Here is a 20,704-nt window from a genome sequence, read left to right as displayed (position 1 = left end):
ATCAATATTAAGGAATTATTTACTTAAAACAAGCACCTATGTCCTGTTAAAAATATATTTATATGTGAGTTTTGTCTTAAGATATTTACGCTAGAAGTAATTGGTAAGATGTGTTTTTACAGTGTAGGTCTCGATTTAGTTGAAGTGAACTCTGGTGTGGTTTGAATATGTGAACGCCAAGCAGAGCAGAAACCGCTCCAAAAGCAGGAAGTGGACTGCAGCACAGGGCATTCTGGGTAAATATAACCAAAATAAATGCATTAGCCTAGTGCTAGCTGGAGAAATGGCGCGTGATCTTTATCTAACAACAAAAGAAGAAATCTTACAACTGTTTAAATCTGACACGACTCAGTTTTTGCTTACATTTGGTGAAGAAGGAAGTCGTTCTTGTCTTTCTTTCAGTGGTTCTTGGTGCAGCGCCCCCACAGGTGAGGAGGAGAATAGGTTACCCAAAGAAAATGAAAATGTTATAAATGTTGCCATTTTGGTTCCCAATCGAATCGAGTCGACTGGACTATCATTTGTGGAAAACACCCATTGTTTAATAACTGAAAGATGATGCATCAGAGTACAATAACTTCTCAGAATATGTCACCCTGCACCATGTGCTAAAAGTATTCACTGCTGTTTGATGACTGCTTGACACAGCAGTCATAATTAATCAATAACTATTTAGATTCAGATAATCATGCAATCAATATCTATAGATAATACGTCTGATAGAATATTTACTATTCAGCATCGTCACTTTGTTCCAGAACCGCAGGGCATCCTGGGTAATGTAGGCAGAGGAAAGACTTTAGCCGCTCAACGTCTCAGCTAACTGAGCAAAGTGAGTGAAATTAACTAACTCTCTCACTCTTTGGTTGCCTAGCAACAACCTGTTGGGTAAGAACCAGTTTCACGTCCCCCCACCCCCTAACTTTGGTTGCCTAGCAACAGCCTGCTGAGTAACTGCCACAGCAACAGTTTAAGGTTTTGCTTCAAAGCTGCTTAAAAATAAAAAATAACGACTTGGAGAGAAAACTAAAAAACAGAAAAGGTTATGACACCAGTTTGGCTGCCTTAACCTTTTCTCCAAGATATTTAAAACAAAAAAGTAATAAATAATTAATAACGATTATACATTGATTCGTTTTCAGCATTACGCTAGCTAACTGTAGCATCACTAATGTCTCTGGAAGTGACTCCGTTACTTTAAACTGTAAAAAGAATTCCTGAGTTTATTTGATATTCTGCCCTGAAGTCACTGAACAACAAGGGTTTTTTCGTGGTAAACTCTGGATGACTTTGGCGTTTAAGCCTCTGAAATCCTCTTCACACTCCTGCTAATCTCAGGCTGGTTTCTGTGACTCGGGGCAGGTCGGGGTGTCGGTAAAACCCGGTCGCCTCCCTGCGGCGACAGAAACCGAACCCCGTGTCCGACCCGTTCGGTCTCTGCGGATTTGCTGCGTCGCTGCGCCACAGACGCCTGAGAGCCGTCAGTCATGTCCACCAGCATGGAGGCTCAGAGGAATGCAGCTACATGAAGTAGCAGCGTTGTGTTTATTGAGCATGTAGGGACACATTCGCGGTGCCGGCGCTGCACTCGCAGCTCACACCCAGACTGTATCTGTTTACCTGAAGGGCTGCATGGGCATGTCCGCTCCAGAGCTCAGGTCTCTCACACTTTCTCTGTTTACCTTTACACTCCCATTCTTACATTTTTTCCATTTAGTTGCAGATAACCTGCGTTTAGCTGCAGGTTTGTTACTTTAAAACAGATAAATATTTTAGATGAAACCTGGAGAGCGTCCCACCTTGGATCGATTTATTAATCATCTAAAACGTAAAAAAAAAAAAAAAAAAAAAAAAAAAAAACAGAATTCAGACCAAGATGGTGGCTTAAATTTGTTCACATTTTTATGTTTTTATTAAAATTTTGTTAAATAAACCAAGACGAAGTTGTGCATGATTGGGAAGTGGGAGGAAATTGGTCTGATGTGACAAACTAATTATAAATTAAAGCAAACTCAATAATTTCTACCAAAAACTGGATGATGAAATTCTTCAGTTTGGTGTTTTGGTCTCAAATAAACCTGTTTTGTTTTTGTCGATAATTTTATTTACTGAAATGTAATGATATATTTTATTTGTTTCTGATGTTTTATTTATTTATTTTCAATATTTCAGTGTTAAACGTTCACAATAATTTAAAGTATATTTATCTTTGAATATGTGTTCTTGTGTCATTATTACGATTATATCACTTGTAAATGGTTTTAAAATGACAATATTATCATTTATCGCGATAATGTCTGGGACAATTTATCACCTGTTATTGTGCCATGTTTTATCGATATGTTGATGCTGCTGAAGGAGCGATATTAAGGCGAAACTTTTTCAGTGTTTATATTTCAGAGCAGAAACCCATAAAGTCCATTTTTCTCTGTTTCGATTGTTTCTCTTTCCTGTTCTAATATGGCTGCCATCTTTAACTCTGTACCATAACCTGCATAACCAACAGCGCCCTCTGCTGGATGGAGGCCAAACTACAACACTAAAAGATATCTGACGTTATCAGTTAACTAACTGAAAGTAATTTAATCTAATAAACCATTAATCAATAATTAGTGGCTAACAGCAGCAGTCAGTCCTGCAACGGCTCTGAAGAGGCCTCTGACTGAAGAATGTTGGTGTATTGTTGTCTCAAAGCTGTCATGAGATGATTACAGCTCAGTATCAGAGACAGTATTCCACAGTAACAGGGACTTACTGCTATTCCTTCTCCTTTGCTTTTGCCACTCCTCTTGAAGTCTCTATACAGTTAGAAAGCCAAGCAGAGGAACACAGGGGTCCAGAAACTGTAATTTGTCTCCTAAATGGCCCTGAGGTGTGAGTGTGTGTGGCTGTAACAGGATTTCTCCTCTTCATCGTTTTCTCCTCAGGTTTGAAAAGGAATCAGGAAACCAACTGGACCCGTCAGATACAACAGCCATGCCTTCCAACAACTCCGGGGCGATCCTGTCGGAGAGCAGCAACGTGACCGCCACAGTAAGACACACACACACACAGACACACACACATAATCGACAGCACATTGATCAGTGCTGTGGATTATAACATTTAATCACTAGGTATTAATCCCTAATCATGATTAATCATAGTCATTAACCAATTTGTAATTAATCATGAATTATTTGCTTGATTTAAAAAAATCAAGCAAATAATTCATGATTAATTGTGATTATGGGTGCTGTGGTGGTGCAGGGGCAAAGCACAACCCACGTATTGAGGCCTTAGTCCTCATGCTGGTGGTCGCAGGTTCGATTCCCGGCCTGGTGACATTTGCTGCATGTCCTTCCTGTCAAACTACTTTTGAATAATGGCCACTAGAGCCAACAAAACCTTTAAAAAAAATATTAATTGTGATTAATCGTGATCTTAACATAATTATTTGCTTCACTTTAGTTTTTTATTGTGTTCTTGGCTCACGACTCAACAATTTTGGCTCATCTGACAAAAGTTTGGACACCCCGGTTCTAGTTACTCCAAAACTAAGATAAATGCAAAAACTTTGTTACTTGTTGGGAATCTATTTTCTATATCTTATATATAAGATATATCCCAACTGCAACTGAAAAATTATCCAAATTTGGCCCATTGAATAATGAATAATGTGACGTAAAACACAAATTATTTGTCTTCTTATAACCGAGCTTTAACAAAAGGTAAACTCATGTTTATTCAGATACTTTTACTGAAATGATGCACAAAAATTAGTAAACTTAGTTACATGTCGAAAGAACATGACCCAAATCCTGTTCTTATTACTGAACATGGCACATAAATTAGATGATTTTCTTTTAATACAGGAAATGTGTAAAATCGACCCCGGCGCATTACGGCAGCTGTAGATAAAATAATAAACATAAAATAAAAAATAAAAAGAATAGTAAATCTCCACCAATAAGCTCAGAAATTTTCTTTAAAAGCTTGGAAATGTCTGAGTTTAGAAAGTTGAATATTTTTTACTTTAGAAACTCAGAAAAATTATTATTATTTATCTACAAAGGCCCTAACACACTATCATACAAACCCCTTTAAATTTTGGAACTACAGTAAATATCCAGTTCAGAAAAAATATCTGGCTACTTTATTTGCCTGATTTTAGCTTTATTTTTCTTTTTGGCCGATATTACAAAAGTTTGGACGCCCCTGCTGTAAAATATGTTGAAAAAGTGTCCAAATGCAAAAACCACCTAATCTTGCAGGTCAGATTTGCTTCATTCGGACCGCCCAAAACCCTTCAGAGGGCTACAAATGGCCCCCGCGCCGCAGTTTGGACGCCCTCCCACTCAGCTTTCAGCAGAGTTCAGCAGATAAGTGAAAGGAAGAGCTCAGCGTTGGCTCCGCACACCTCTGTGCGACCCAGCTGTGCTGTAAGGCAGCGACTGTCTGGCTGCCAAGGCAGATGCCTGGACGGCAGCGCCAGCTCGTCACATGACTCTAATTGAGAATGCATGTTGGTTGTGAGGGCGTCTTCCTGCGTTGCACACAAACAGCTGCATCCGCACAAGGCGGCAGCAAGAAAACGCTGAATAGATGCAGCGATGGAGGAGCAGGAAGACGAATAAAAGGATTTAATGAATTCAATATGAAAATATTTGAATACTTTACGCTGCAAAGACGTTTGCTATAATGTCCGTGTAGATTTATTATCTGTAGTCAACCTGTTTCAAACCTTTGCTCCTTCAGTCATAAACGCTCAGTGGGGCTCCCCTCGTCCGTTGCCACTTCTTCCTCTTTTTCGCTCGTATATCACTCTATCTGAAAGGCAGACTTCCTTCCCTCAACCATCTGTCGTTCTTTCTGTTCGTCACTTTCTCTTCTGCAGATTCTGCTAAAAATGAGAGTTGGCGTAAAAAGCAAGATTTGTGTTTGAGCTCTTTGGTAATAAATCTTGCGCCACTGGGAAGCTTTTTTTCTCCTTTAAATAGAGGAACATTTGTAAAGAAATGTGAGCAGCAGAGCTCAGAATGCAGGTTGCACCCATGAAAAACTCGCCAATCCTTCTCTGGAAGCGCAAATAGCTTGTTTTGCAATTCACTCCTTGGCTTATGTTGTTTCTTGGATTGTATGTTAAGAAATAATAGAACAATTTAACAATCAGTGTGAGAAAGAACCATAGAGTCAGTCACCAGCACGGTCACACACTGATGTGGGACGGAACCCCAATCATCAACCAGCATTTGTAGAAAATCAGCTGCCAGTGGTTAGCACTGCTAGCTTAATGTTCTAATCATAAACATTAGTCAGCTAACGCTAATGTGCTACAACAACACAGTATTTAGCAGAAGCTTATACTAAAGTGCTATATTTAACCGTTTTAAGTTTTAGGCACCGCTGATTAAAACACTAGCTGTGCTAATCACAAAGCTCCAATAATAGTCATTAGCTCTGCTAACGCTAAATCACTACACCAACAACATTTAATAGAAGATCATGCAAAAGCAATAAATTTAACCATTTTGAGTTGTGGCCATCACTAGCTAAAAATTTAGCTATTCTAACCCTGAAGCTCTAATCATAATCATTTGCTCTGCTACCGCTAAAGTGCTATGTTCAACCATTTTGATTAGGGGACACTGCTAACTAAAAGCTTAGCTGTGCTAATCACAAAGTGCTAATCATATTAGTCCTGCTAATGCTGAAGCGCTAGCCAACACAAGATTTATTAGAAGCTGAAGCTGAATTATATTATAATATCAAACAAAATAACAGCATGAATATAAACAACCAACTGAACAGTCAACCAAAACTTTATTCAACTGAAAATTTATAAAACACTTGAGTAAACCACTGCTGTAGAATTTATGGGAAGATATTGTTACATCTGGTAAGTTAGTTTGGGGTTTTGAAACGATTTCAGGTCTGAAATATACAATGAAAAGGAAAAGTGAATAAAAAAGTGGGTGTTTCAAAGCTTTCCTCTGTTTTTCATCTTCCAAAGGGCTAAAACAGCCATAGCATCGTCACACCGAGTTCCTCTTTCACAAAACGCCTCAAGCTGTGACTGAGGATCTTTCTTTTCTGTCTGAAGCGAGGTCATCAGCACTGCAACGGCTGAGGTGTGCAAGCTGCCAGCTAGCTGGCCAATTTAATTCAGAAACACTCTGGGACCGGTTTGGTGCTTCACCCTCACAAATTATTTAGCATTTAGACACATTAGATGGGTCGCCGTGACGCTAAAAAGGAGAAACTCTTCACTTTCAGCCAACGGTAGCTTTTTCATCAGTGGTTGAGAATATAAGACAACAGATGTTAAACTCCAGTAAACATGGTGTGATGTGTTTGTCTGACAGTAATTATATGTGTGACCCTTTTAAGTAACCATTACAAGTCATGTTCCAGCGTTCTGGCTTCATTTTCCTGAAGCTTACGTTTCCTCATGACTTGGCAGCTTGATTGGTGATTTATGGCCGCCCAGAGGCGGCTCCAGGACCGGCTTCACAGCTATACGACTGTTTCCTGAAAATGTAAATGTTAGCCAAAGATAGACATGTCTCCTCTAGTCCCATTGTTATCGGGAGTCAGCTTGAGTTTACCGGTTTCGCCTTCAGCCCCATTTCAGTCTCTGGAAACCCACAGATAATCACGGCGGTTTTACTGAAAATGTGCTGGACATTCTTCAGGGAATAGGCTGGATTTCTTTAAACCTTGTTGTGCTTCTCATTTCGAATGAGAAACAGAAGTGAAGCAAACATTTATGAACATTTATTGTTAAAGTTTCGCATATAGATTTAGATTTAGGCCTGAGATTCTGTTCTATTAAGGACTAAAATTGCAACATTTGTTTCATTTTCTGGGTCAAACTCTTTGGGCAACCTGTTCCCCTCCTCGCCTGTGGGGGCGCTGCACCAAAGACCACTAAAGGAAAAAACATGAAAACCCCTGAGAATTTATTCTCCTTCGCAACGTGAACAAAATGGAGCAGAATCAGATTTTAGCAGTTGTAGGATTTCTCTAATGTCTTTGGAAATGTCAAGTCATTTCTCCTGCTAATGCTAGACTAGCGTGTTTGCTTTGGTCCTATTTACCCAGAATGCCCTGTGCTGTAGTCCACTTCCTGTTTTTGGAGCGCTTTAGCATTAGCAGAGCTAATGATTATGATTAGAGCTTTAAGGCTAGCACAGCTAACCTTTTTTTGGCTGGTGGTGCCCACAACTCAATATGTTTCAGTTTATTGCTTTAGCATGAGCTTCAGCTAAATATGGTGTTTACCCGTTACAGTAATTAATTTTAAATAACGTGTAATACTGGCAGTTTTAGTTAGGAAAGCTTTTCCACCTGCTTTCCTCTCCTAACTCCTTTTACCTGTGATTGGCCACCTGTGCAGAGATTTGCCTGATAAATGTTCTGTCAGGAAGATAACATTAGCTTCGTTTGAAGTTGATGGTTGGAGGTGAAGACAGACAGAAACACCCTGGGGAAATCTCAGAACGTACTGAGTCACAGCAAAGGTGAAAACCTGAAAATCTTTTCAGGTTTTTGTCTGCGGCTTGCCCTCGTTGGACTGCAGACCTGCTCGTCTGTTAGCGGTGGGAATGCTTTTCTCACCTGGCGGGACCTGCCCACAGGCGCCTGCTGTAATGATTGATGCCTTTCAGCCACAGTTGAAAAACTTTAATGGCTTGGTCGGGGGTGGGGGAAAAGAGGCGCACGTTCTGAACCGTGGCAGAAATATGTAGTGAACTGTTAGGAATAAATGGAAAAGTAGGAAAAGGTGAGTCTCTCTCTACCTCGGCTGCAGGAGTTTAAAGATCTTAATGGTTTTGTTGGTCCAAGGCAATGAAGAAGTTCAAAATAGATTTATTCTCTTTTTGCTTATTTTTGTCACAATTACATGTTTCTGATCTTAAACACAAGTTTTAAAATCAGAGAAATTGTATGAAGAAACACCTGATAACTGGTTTGGGGTCTGTTGAATGCTAACTGATAATGGGGCCCGCTCTTTTATGCAGAGTCAGTATCAATCAGGTCACTCAATATCAGTAATTATTGATTAGATATTTTTGTTTTAAATATCTGAAATACAGCCAAACTGGTGGAGTGACCTTTTCTGCTTTATCCAGTTTTCTCTCCACGTTGATTTTTCTAAACATTTTCAAGCAGTTATGAAGCAAAACTTTAAACTGCTGCTGTGGGAGTTACCCAGCAGGTTGTTGCTAGGCAACCAAAGTTGGGGGAACTTGAAGCTGCTTCTTACGCAGCAGGTTGTTGCTAGGCAACCAAAGTTGGGGGAACTTGAAGCTGTTTCAGGTTGTTGCTAGGCAACCAAAGTCGGGAGAACTTGAAGCTGCTTCTTACCCAGCAGGTTGTTGCTAGGCAACCAAAGTTGGGGGAACTTGAAGCTGCTTCTTACGCAGCAGGTTGTTGCTAGGCAACCACAGAGTGAGAGAGTGAGTTGATTCCACCAACCTAGCTTAGCTGCAAAGCTGTTTTCCAAACATTGTTTTTTAAATGACAGTAGCTCATTAATCTCGAATTGTGATTTGTTTTAACTTAGTACTGTAATTTAAACCAAACAATTATTTCAAAACATGCAAAAAACATTTCTGTTGTTATTGTTTGTAAGTTAGATAGGAACGATTCAAGAGCTCGTTCTAAAAGTTCATGGAAGTGTGACGGCACATGAGAAATATGTATTGATGTAGTTTGTTCTTGTTGGCTCATGACCTCTGACCTTCACTGAGTCAGCGAGGCTTCCAGAGAACTAGCCGTTGTTCTGAAACGTCCTGGATGAGTCATGGATGAGTAATGGTAGTGAGCGAAAGGTTTCTCCATGTGTGGATGGTGGCTTTCTTTGTGACCGTTCCTTGGCTGATAGATGTTCTTTTTTTCAGATTGAGGCACAATGTGTTCTCTTTGAGATCTGGAGGTTTGCTTCATGTTGTCATGTTTAAGTGATTGCTTGGTCTGGCAGCAGTCAGGAATGGGTGTGCATAGTGGAAATTATTCATAACAATGTTCTTAATCACAACTTATCTATTATTTAACAGCTTTTTCAGCTTTTTCATAGAAAATCTAAAAGAAATATGCATTTTCTCCTGTGGATTCGGACCCAGCTCTTGCACTTCGTCTTTCCACGGCTACATGACACCTGAAGTAAACTTTGGGTGACCTGCTTTGGTAACTTCCTGTCCTGCAAGTCTCTGCAACATTTTGAGATTCTCTGTATATTTTTACTGAGAATCCCCGTATAACTCAGCAGCCCAGGCTGCGGTCTGATGCTAAAGTGGCTGCAGGTGTCTCTGTAGAGGTATTTATTGTGCTTTATTACCATTATTAGTAGGCTATGATTGTAATTCACATAAATATTCACGTCATGGGATGGAATTATATGTTACGATGGAGATTATAACAAAAACTAACTTTGTCTCTAAATAAACTGGATGCTTTCAGAGGAAAACAACATCCACCTCTTCCACAGGATAACATGATAAAAGACGAGGATCTAAGGAGCACAAACAATTTAGCAACAATACCACAGAAGAAGAAGTAAAGAGGGTCTCCCGGTCTCAAAGTCACACGCTTAAAACAATGATGGTGGTTTCTAAAATGTTTACAGTCAGGCATAGGAAAAATCTGGAAAAAAAGACATTTTGTGTAATTATAACAAAATAAAAATACAACTTGGTGTTAGCTTATACACTGTTAGTATAAGCTAACACCTTCAGCTGGAGCTACCACCATTAGCATTGCAGGAGCTAACACAATTAGCAGGAGCTAATAATGAGAAATCCAAACAAATTGGAAGATGATGAAAAGATGTTTTCAAAATGACAGTGAAGAATCTTTAAATCCTTGTAACAAATCCTTTTAATGTGTTTGAGAAAATGTTTTGGTTGCGATGCTAACTGTAAACAGCTTGAGCTAGAAACCGGACAGCTTTGCCGCTACGCTTACCTTTAGCATATCCAAGCAGTAGCAGCACAAACAACAGGTTTTTTTAATCTTCCTTCTTCCTCTCTCTGGTCCTCCTCATCTTCATCTCCCCTAGTCATGGAAATGAAGAGGCATTACGTTCTAATTTAAGGTTCAAATTGAAAGTACTAATTGTTTCTCAATACACAATAATGCTCTGCAGTGTAAACAACATGGTGACAATATCTTAATTTACATTGAAACTAAACAACCTGTTCTTTTTCAATAAATGTTTCCTAAATAAAGTTTATTTTTATAGCTAATCATGGATCCTTTTAAATATGCTGGGTCACACCGAGAAATGCCCACAAACTTAGCTGCCAAAACCACTTCTTTATAAAAGTGCTGATTAATTTAATTTGATTTGTAGTTTCTGTTTGCTACATTAGTTAAATCCTGTGGAAGATGTTAGTAAACTTTTCCCATTAGCATTTTAAAAGCCATGATAAGTTAGTTTTTACCAGAAAAACTAATGCCTAGATTGGGGTTATGTAAGTTCAGGTTTTATGGACTCAACAGAAATGCGTAACTCCTCCTTGAAAAGAAGAGAGGCGATGATGAATAGAGCGTTGAGGTTTTGATGAGTACTTCCACAACTATTTCCCAGTGATCTTCTCTATAAACAGGCACAATTTAAATAAACAGCTCGCTCCCTGAGGCAGCTGCCGGGTAACTTCAGCATTTTACTCTTTGTGTTGAGTCAGGTGGATTCAGTCTGCGTCTTTTAGCTGTTGTCATTTTATCTAAATGTCTAAACGTCAGGAGCAACAAAACGCTGCACCTCAATGTCCAAGCAGAACCACAAAGCTGAAGCTGGTGTCTGTTTTGGGACAGTTTTTAAGGATCACAGACTGAATTTCATTCCATTTGGGTAAAAATTTAAAATACTTGTCGAAACTGAGCTTGATTATTCTTTGCTTTTGGTGAAAATCTGAGATTTTATGGCGTTTTTGCTCCATTTTTATATCAAAGTGTGGCATCCATCTTGTAGAGACATCTTTTATATTTCTACACTGCAAAAACACAAAATATCACCAAGTACTTTTAGTGTTTCTAGTGCAAATATCTTTTGCACTATTGACAGAAAACAAGCTTCTATATCTTGCTGATTAGTTACTTCTACGTTAGTTTTGTCTTATTTCAGGTGTGCTAAGATATTTACACTAGAAACTAACTAAAATTACTTGATAAGTCTTTTTGTATTTTTATAGTGTTCCAGCTGTGCATATTGAGCTGCTTATTTTATTTTATTTTTCCTGGGAAAGCAGCTCAATCTCAGTCAGACTGGCTCAGAATGGACCTTTTTCCTAACACTATCATTTTATATTGAAGAATTTCTTACGATAAGGATTTGGATTTAATGTGAGAATCATGATTATGTGCTAAAATCCTCAAAGCTAACAGCTGAAAATGTTATTTTTTTACCATTTTCTTCACTGTTTGTTCCATGAGACAATCAATAAATACTAATGAATTAAAAAAATGGATGAAATGCATTTACTGTGTGACCAAAACAAATGGGTGTGTTTTTCACACAAAGAGCAGAACATTCAGTCTGTAACAGTTTTATGTTTTCAGGCTTGATGTTGATTTTGTGCTTATTAATAAGTGGTCACTGATTAGCTGATTAGATTAGCTACTGCTGCTATTAGCTAATCTAACACAACCGTGGTTGATTAGGTAATTTAAACATCTGCTCTACTGATGATCTGTCAGTCAATTGGTGTTTAGGTTGCTTTTTTTAAAATGAACTGAAACACAGAATTCCACAGCACAGCTACCTGTTACAGTTGCCATAGTCAAGCTAGCATACCTGCCTGTCTCTCGCTATTTTTGTTTAATTAAAACTTTTACCTGATTTTGTTATTTAGTCGATGTAGTGTTGACAATTAGTAGCAAAGAACTGAGTCCCTTTTTCTTTGATATGATCAGGTGTACGTTTAAGATTTAGTGCGTTAAGTTGGACAAGTTGACAGCTAAAAGGAAGTTTTAGCTTGCCAATGATGATACTACTCATCATTGGCAAGCATCTTGTTTGCAACGTGTCCATTTCCCACACTGGATAAGTAGCATTTTGAAACTTTGCTGCTGATCTGATTTTTATCTGCATGTTTTGAGTCGTTGTTCTGCTGGAAGGTAAAACGCCGCCCCTCAAAATGTAACATGTTGCCATTTTGGTCCCCAATCAACCTGGACTATCATTTGTTAAAAACAGTCTTAGCTTAATGTTCTCAGTGCAGATATGGTTTCTATTACAGAAATATATTTTTACTATAACAGAATGTATTCAATAAACATTTTTAAAGGTGTTTTGTCTCCAACAGCCGCATTTGATAAATTTTTATCATCATCTGAGAGAGCTTTATTACCTTGTTGACATAAAAATCATGTTGACAGCCTGCCCAGCCACGCTCCGTAGCGCCCTCTGAGGTGTGGTGGGGTCACTGCGATATTTAGCTCGTAAACACCTGATCTGATCTGAGTATTTCGTCCTCAGGCAGCAGTGAATGGAGATACGCCCCTTATTGCCGAGGGCCTGTCAGAGAACGACAGTGGCGTTGAGTTGACCAATGACAACAGCCCGCTGACTGCAGCGGAGCCGCCCTCGCCCTTCTGCCCCAAACAGAGCGGGGGCGCCACTTCGCCGCAAGGTACTTACCCAGTACATCCACAGTTTTACACACTCTCAAAACTCTCAATAAACGGTTATAAACTGAACCAACAGAGGCGGTGTGTTGCTATTTCTTGGTTTTGAGGTCATTATTGTGTTAAAATTGATGGATTATGACCAAAACATGATAATGTGTAACTTTACTGTCATGCCAATGTCAGTGGAGGTTTAAAAATCACACCAAGTGTTTAAAATGTGGACATCTGGAGCCACTTTGGGTTTTATAGCAATGCAGTAAAAGCAGAAAGTAATTAAATAAAACACAAGAGGTATTAAACTGAGGATTAGGGAAGCCAGACGATTCTGCTCTGCGGAGGAGAAGTCAGATAATTTTGAGGTTTGGACTTTGGAAAGGTAACTCCAGAAGCTAGTTTCATCCATTTCAAAACCAGTTTGGACTCATTTTTGGATCATGTTAGGCCCTTAGCAGCTGGAGGAAGTAGGAGACTTGAGGCAGAGAAATGGTGCTTCTCCGGGTGTTTATTCACCAGCATTTAACACACAGCCAACCCTGCTTACAGAGGCCTAGAGTCTCAGCAACAACAACCAATGTGGCCAACATGCAGCCTTTTATAGTCCCTGGCTGCTCCAATTAACAAACCCACCAAGAAACAGGGTAAAACAAAATACATACACACAAACAGACTTTGACAAAATAACCAAATCTTCAGAATAATATACATTGCCAAATGCTATTCATTTTAAGCATCTCTAATAACACATTTCTATAAATATAAGTATAAATCCAACATTAAATTTATAGCGTGCATAGCTCTACTGCTCCCCCTCTTCCATCTGCTTTGGTCTCTTCTGGAACCTTTAAAAGGTGCTCAGGCTCCCGGGGAATCTTTTAGCCTGAACACCCTGCAGAGGAAGAGACAGAGGTAAGCCACACCCACACAAAGCCTTCAAACACTTCAGTGCATTTCAAACAGTCACAATACTTATATTATCCTTTTGTTGTATTTTAACAGGACACCACCAGTTCCAACTGAGATGCCACTGCATGAAAACACTCAATAAAATACTTAAATCTGTTTGTATCTGTTTCTTCTATCATTTACACACATTTTAAGTTTTGTACAGCCAAGTAATGAAGACCTTCATTACAGATAATTTCTCCCAAAGTTTCAACCCTCTGACCAAACCCGAAATGTCCAGGAGACACCAGGTCTAACCTGACAGGGACTGGAACTTCATTTTCTACAGAACTCCTGAAATTAGTTTAGCTAATATGCTAATACGCTAACATGCATCACAGTCTTCAAATAAATTTCACAATCAATTTTGCTGGATGATAAATTGTCCCAGAAGTTGCGATAAACGATAATGTTGTTTTGAGACCATTTTCAACTAATATAATGGTAAAGGCAAAGCAAGAACACATTCTCAAAGATCTATGAACTTTAAAATCTAATGAACGTTTAACTCTGGAACTGGAAGACATTTTAAATGTCTTCCATTTAAAATGGAAGACATTTGGAAGAGTCTTCTTAATTATGAAGACTCCGTAAACAAAATTATCCTTAAAGTAAAGATCTAGTTGAAACCAGACTGAAGACTTATCATCCAGTTTTTGGTAGAAAGAGAAAAATCATGCATTTAAATTACTGAGGTTCTTTTAATTTATTATATGATTAATTGGGTTATTTCTTATTGAGACATTCCTAGTCTTCAGTATAGAAAATGTTCACTAGAGCAGTTTAGATCCAAGACGAAGGGAAGAGTCTTGAAGGTATTCCTTTTTGTTGCACCATCTGTTTGACCTTCTGCTGCTATCTCCGTCTCCCCCGTCTTTCTTTCTGCTCCCACATCCTTCGCCAGATGGTAACCAGCGAACGAGAGGAAGCAGGAAGAGGAGCAGGAAGAGGCCCGAGGAGGAGGAACCGGACTGGGACTCCTACAGCCACGTAACGCTACAGGCACATGGAGGCCTCACTTTGTTTGAGCCAACAGATGGAAGAAGCTTCATTTGATTGTTTGTTTTTCCAGAAGAAGCCATCAGGATCGTCTCAGTTGGGCTTGAGGCAGAGACCGAGACCAAGAACCATCTACCAGGCCGGCCTGGCGGCGAACCCGCAGACCAAGCACCGCAGGCAGAACCGCAAAAAGGAGCAAAGCACAGTCATGGTAAACGCCAGGGACGATCCTGCATTAGCATCGCTATCGGCACATCTTATCGGCCTGATGTGTAAAACTGGGTTAAAAACTGATGTTTACACTGCAAAAACATAAAAACATACCAAGTATTTTTGGCCCAGTTTCCAGTACAAATATCTTAGTACACTTGAAATAAGACAAAACTAAATTACAAGTAACTTTTTAGCAAAATACAGGAGCTTGTTTTATGTTAGCAATCCCTTCATATGGATGAAAATGTCCTCTGGCAGATTATTTCACCTAATATTTTCTTACAAATTAAATAATAGTATTATTATTATTATTAGAGAAATAAAATTAGGGATCATTCTTATAACCAAAATGTTATTTCACTTAAAACATGGGAAAAATCTCTTGTTAGAAATGAAAAGTCTGCTAGTACCTTTTTAAAAAGTCAGTGTTCAAGGATTACTGACTTAAAACAAGTTTCTGCATCTTACTGAAAAGTTACTTGTAAATTTTGTATTATTTCAAGTGTAAAAATATTTTTTTTACTGGAAACTAGACCAAAAATACTTGGTTAGATTAAGTTATTTTCTCCAGATATTTATTAGCGTACTAAGTTCTGCTCTGCTGTGGTTGGTGGTTACCGTAGCAACCAGCTCCTGCCCTTTCCCTGTTGCCGTTGGTAACCAGGGGTCAGAAGCTTCTGGACTGATGTTGGCCACCAACTTTGATTTTCTTCTTTTCATTAGAAGAAATGTATGAAATAGTACTAATACTATTACCATTTCACTTATAATATGTATATAAATAATTCATAAATAATGTATAATAATTTAATAAATTACATATATATATATTTTTTTTTATGTACATATATAAATAAAAGGCTGTAGACTTCTGGTAGTTTTTTATCTAATCTTTTGTGTTTCCCGCATCCAGTACGCCACTGGTCCTCGCCGAGCCGCCGGCGTCGTTGCCAGGGAGACGCCAGAGGAGCCATGTTTGGAGCTGATGGAGCAAGACTCCAAGGACTCGGCCCAGAGCAGCAGCACCACGTCCAGCTCCGAAGTCCAGCCAGAATACAACGTGAGTCGAACTGTTTTCCTTCCCTCAGTTCAGGCCGCATTCATCACATTTCATCCACAGCCTCTTTAGACTTTAAAACAGTTCATCTCCTTCAGTAGGTTTACAAAAACACTGTTGTTTCCTGCAAACTGTCTATTTTCAGCCCCATTCTGCTTTCAGTTTTATTCAATACACTACAAAATCTTACCAAGTAATTTTGGTCTAGTGTCTGGTGCAAATATGTTGGTTCACTTTAAATAACACAAAACTAACTTACAAGTAACTTTTCAGCAAGAAATAGGAGCTTTTTTTACATAAATAATTCCTTAATATTGATGAAGAAATAGATAAATGTTCCCATGTTATAAGTGCAATAATCTGCCATTGGAACATATTAAAACAAAAATATTTTTCTACATATTTGTTGAAACTGTTACTGTGTCATGACAGCATGATATTAGACTGATGATCTGTTAAAAAACTGAGCTTTACTTTGTTCCAGTGCTAACTGGAAACAGCCAATCAGAGCCAGGAGGCGGGTCTTAGCGCTGTCAGTCATCATCTTGTGTGGAGCTGCCAGTTTTTACCCATCAACAGATCCTGCTGTGAATGCTATTCTAGCTAGCATAGACACAGAAGACGGTGGATAAACTATTTTTCTGTAGTGGTGAGTTGTTTCTCCGCCATTGCAACATTTAGTAGCAAGTACATGAGGATTATTAACAGCGCTAAGACCCGCCTCCTGGCTCTGATTTGTTGTTTTGGTAATTTCTTCAGTAGCTCAATGAGAAGTTGGAGGATATTGATCTTTTCACAGATCATCTGTCTCATAACCTGGTGTCAGTTTTAACAAACATGTAAAGAAACATCTTATAAAAGTTACTGCAGCTTCAACAGATGAAATGATGAAGTCTAAGAAAATCCCAGTTTATTTTTTAGGAATTGTTTCCTCCTGCAGCATTTAGCGTTAGCATGCTAATAAAAAGCTCCTGATGGATCCGGGCAGGTCTGCAGGCCGCCATGTTCCCTGGATGCTCTCTGTTCTCTGCGGTTGTTTTCACACAAAGTTCTGGCTGAACTCAGCAAAACATCTGCTTGTTAAGTCAGACTGCGACACGCTGCCAAATCGTTTTCTTTGGAAACACTTTAATGACCTCAGTGATTAAAAAATGCTATAAAAAACACATTAGTTTGCTTTTTTCCCCACTTCCTGTTGGTGACTATATTCAAAAGTACAACATTTAAAGCAGAATTTGAAGAAACTGCAGCCCAAAATGCAAAATTAAATATTTTTGCTGAATCTGCTGCATCACAGTCGTAGTGCTGAGTCACTGTTTGCTTTCCGTTTCGCCTTTTAACACACAGGCAGACAGGAATTAAAGACTCAAACTAACAGTTTATTTGGAAAACTAAAACTTTTCATCCCAGGATTCTTGAATGGTTTTAGGTTGAAACCCGTTCACACAGAAATGATTGCGTTCGCATTTAATTAGTAGCATGAACGACCACGCAAAAAAAAAATCTGATTACACAAGCAAAACGGGTATCCAGAGTGTCAAGGCCTTTTGTTTGAACGCAAATAAGACTCAAAAACCAACAAAATAGAACAATAAACTAAAAAGATAAACATAAATGGACTTAACATGTATGGCAACACCTTTTGACCAACAATGAGCACAGAAAAATTAACTCGTATGGCAAGACTTGCAGAACATAAATGAACAAAAAAGAATGGATCAAAGCATGAACGCAAGCAAAACCAAAATCCAAAAGGAAATATATTTAATTTATTTTATTTAGCAATATTAATATTTAATACCGATTTTAAATACTAGATATATTCGTCTGAAACTTTCCACTGACCTGAAGGAATTTTCTTGTAATGTTCCTGTGTTAAACAAACTAATAAACTAAATTGTTGATTAAAAGATGGATCCCTACTTTTGTGTGCTAAATATAGATTTAGTTAACTTTGGTTTAGTTTATGTCCTGTTTTATTTTGTTAAATTAAATAGTTAGGAATCTTTTTTTCCATTCCAGAATAAAGAATTTTTTTTCTACGTCTGTTTCCTCTACAAGCTGCATTTCCATTGATGATATAATTGCACAATTTGATATTTTTGAGATACATTTGCTTAATGGAAACACACAATTTGGAAAAAAATGAGTTTTTTGATTTAAAAATAAAAGTTTGTTGCTAAGATGTGGCAGTGTTTTTTTGGCTGTATCAAAAATGGTTTATTTTGCAAAAGCTGCAATGAAACACTTTTTTCACATCACGAGTCGCATGATCAACAACCGGACATAGCCACTTGCGAAAACAGCAAAGAAGACGACAACAGGAAGTAGCTGGAGGATCATGACGTGGCGTGTTTTTAACGACTTGTCACGTGATTGTGATTCTTATTTTAATGGAAACACCTCAAATGTGAAATGGTGTTTTTTCGACATTAGAAGAATATTAATAAAGTTTTGCAGACATTTGAAACCTTGAAGCTTCATGGATGCTCACTGTCTTCCTGTTCTGTCTGCAGGATAATAAAGGTTTTGGAGTCGGTGAGCTGGTCTGGGGGAAGATCAAGGGTTTCTCCTGGTGGCCGGGCATCGTGGTGACGTGGCGCGCCATGGGCAAACGGCAGGCCAGCCACGGCATGAGGTGGCTGCAGTGGTTCGGAGACGGAAAGTTCTCTGAGGTAAAAACGCCCAGCCGTCTTGAAGAAAAGATCAGGAAAAGCTGTGTTTATCTTGGGTTTTGAACCTTTCCATGTGATTTTTGTCCAGGTTTCAGCAGACAAGCTGGACTCTCTCATGGCCTTCCCCAAGTTCTTCAGCCAGGCTTCGTACACCAAGCTGGCCTCCTACCGAAAGGCCATCTTTCAGGCAGTCGAGGTACTTTTTCAAGTTTAACGCAGCTGATTGCCCGAGTAGTTAGACCCAACACTAATGAGCTAGCATCATTTATTAGAGACATCATTAGTTAGAGCTAATACCATCTGTTAGAGCTAACATCATTAGCAAAAGCTAACACAGGAGCTAGCATCATTAATTAGAGGAAACATCATTAGAGCTGTTGCCGTAAGAGCTAGCACAAGCAGGAACTAACATTAGTTAGAGCTAACAAAATTAGCAGGAGCTAATGCCATTAGTTACACCTAATACCTTTACTTAGAGCTAGCATCGTTAGCAAGAGCTAACGGCGTTAGCTCTTGCTGTGACGTTGTTTAGAGCTAACATCACTGATTGAAGTTAACACTGAAGTTAGAGCTAGCACCTTTAGCAGGCGCTAACGCAAAGTCAAAACAAATTGAAAGATAATGAATGAATGTTTTAAAGTGGCATCTTTAAGTCTTTGTACCACATCGTTCTAATATATTTATGAAAATGTTTAGAACCTGATGATAACCGTAAACGTCCAAATCTCTCCTCTTCCTCCGTTTCTTCCTCTGCATTTTCATTTCTGCTTCAACGTTACATGGAGCAAAACTTACTGTCCTGCCTGGACTTCGCTAAGTTAGTCGATTTCAGTAAGTGATAAGTCCAATAAACCCCTGCAGCCGTTTTCGGACAGATGTTTCATCAGATTCAGTTCCTGAGAAGTGGAGATGCCGGCTTATGTAAACTACCAGAGCTGCTCTCAGCGTTTCCACCGTTACAGACGGCGATAAACCGTCTGTTTACACTCAGATAACTTCCATACAGAATAATGTCTCCAGCAGGTCCAGAAACAACACTGCTCAAAAAAATAAAGGGAACACTCAAATAACACATCCTAGATCTGAATGAATGAAATATTCTCATTGAATACTTTGTTCTGTACAAAGTTGAATGTGCTGACAACAAAATCACACAAAAATCATCAATGGAAATCAAATTTATTAACCAATGGAGGCCTGGATTTGGAGCCACACACAAAATTAAAGTGAAATGTTCCCTTTATTTTTTTGAGCAGCATATTTACACATTCTTATTTACAAATTAACTGCATTCACACTGGATGGATTTGTTTTGATGTTGTGCAGTTTTCCATTAAATGTTCCGCCTGGTTCTTTCTGACTGCAGAAATGGAAATTTGAGTTCCTTCAACAGTGACTTCAGCTGGAGAAAGTCTGTAAAAGATGAATATTTTCTCAATTTTTAAAGCTTTGGAGCGAGGTTTTGTTAGCCAGTCAGAACTTGAGCTTCAGGTCAAACTCAGCTGGTTTAGCAGTTATGCTAGCTGGCGATGTCTCTGTTTACATTCTGAAAAATCTATAAAGCGTGAAGCAGATAAGGAAACAGATTTGTCTGGCATGAAACGCTCTGAGAGGAAACGACCGATCTACCTGGAGCTTCCCAGCAGTGTGTGTGTGTGTGTGTGTGTGTGTGTGTGTGTGTGTGTGTGTGTGTGTGTGATCTAACAAAGGACACAGGTCTTTGTTACACATTGATAAAAACAGAACCACTTCCTGGTTGTTTTTGCTGATCCGTAAAGTTGAAATGTGGTTTAAAATTCTCTCAAATTCCTTTTTCTGTTTAAATATAAAAGGCATGAAAAACCGGTTTAGCCCAGGGTTTCCCCACCCTGGTCCTCAGGCCCCCTGCTCTGCATGTTCTAGATGAGCCTCTGTTCCAGAACAGCTGATTCAAATGATTGCATGACCATCAGGAGCTGCAGAAACTTGTTAATCACCTAGAGATACAATTCAGGTGGCAGAAGGGAAAAACCTAAAACATGCAGAGTGTGTGTGTGTGAGGACTTGAGAAACACTGATTTAGAGGTAAAACAAATATTGTGTTTTTAATCATTTAAACTTTTATTTCAGGCCCAAAAACATCAACTAACTTTATATCAGCCAGTTGGATTTACCTTTTATTTCTGCTCTGACTTGAGTAAATTGTTTTCTACTCATTGAATGA

General features: G+C 38.8%; 1 protein-coding gene across 5 annotated transcripts in view; it reads left to right on the top strand.

Moving 5' to 3' along the window:
* Positions 1–20,704, top strand: part of LOC106959234 (DNA (cytosine-5)-methyltransferase 3B-like) — a 38,123-nt gene that overhangs the window by 9,584 nt on the left and 7,835 nt on the right. For 2 of the 5 annotated variants that reach the window (XM_015051669.1, XM_015051666.1), the window contains exons 1-8: positions 1,285–1,530; positions 2,928–3,033; positions 12,464–12,617; positions 14,462–14,547; positions 14,630–14,767; positions 15,683–15,829; positions 18,343–18,501; positions 18,590–18,697. In XM_015051669.1, coding sequence (XP_014907155.1) covers positions 1,526–1,530; positions 2,928–3,033; positions 12,464–12,617; positions 14,462–14,547; positions 14,630–14,767; positions 15,683–15,829; positions 18,343–18,501; positions 18,590–18,697 — 903 coding nt within the window. In that variant the 5' untranslated portion in view covers positions 1,285–1,525. Of the gene's footprint in view, positions 1–1,283; positions 1,531–2,927; positions 3,034–12,463; positions 12,618–14,461; positions 14,548–14,629; positions 14,768–15,682; positions 15,830–18,342; positions 18,502–18,589; positions 18,698–20,704 lie in introns of those variants that run through there. The other 3 variants (XM_015051671.1, XM_015051670.1, XM_015051668.1) reach the window with 2 other exon arrangements.

The sequence above is a fragment of the Poecilia latipinna genome, unplaced genomic scaffold, assembly GCF_001443285.1.
Source record: "Poecilia latipinna isolate Pla-1442-1.1 unplaced genomic scaffold, P_latipinna-1.0 Scaffold1058, whole genome shotgun sequence".
In the NCBI taxonomy this organism is placed as follows: domain Eukaryota; kingdom Metazoa; phylum Chordata; class Actinopteri; order Cyprinodontiformes; family Poeciliidae; genus Poecilia; species Poecilia latipinna.
This window is presented reverse-complemented; position numbering and strand designations above follow the sequence as displayed.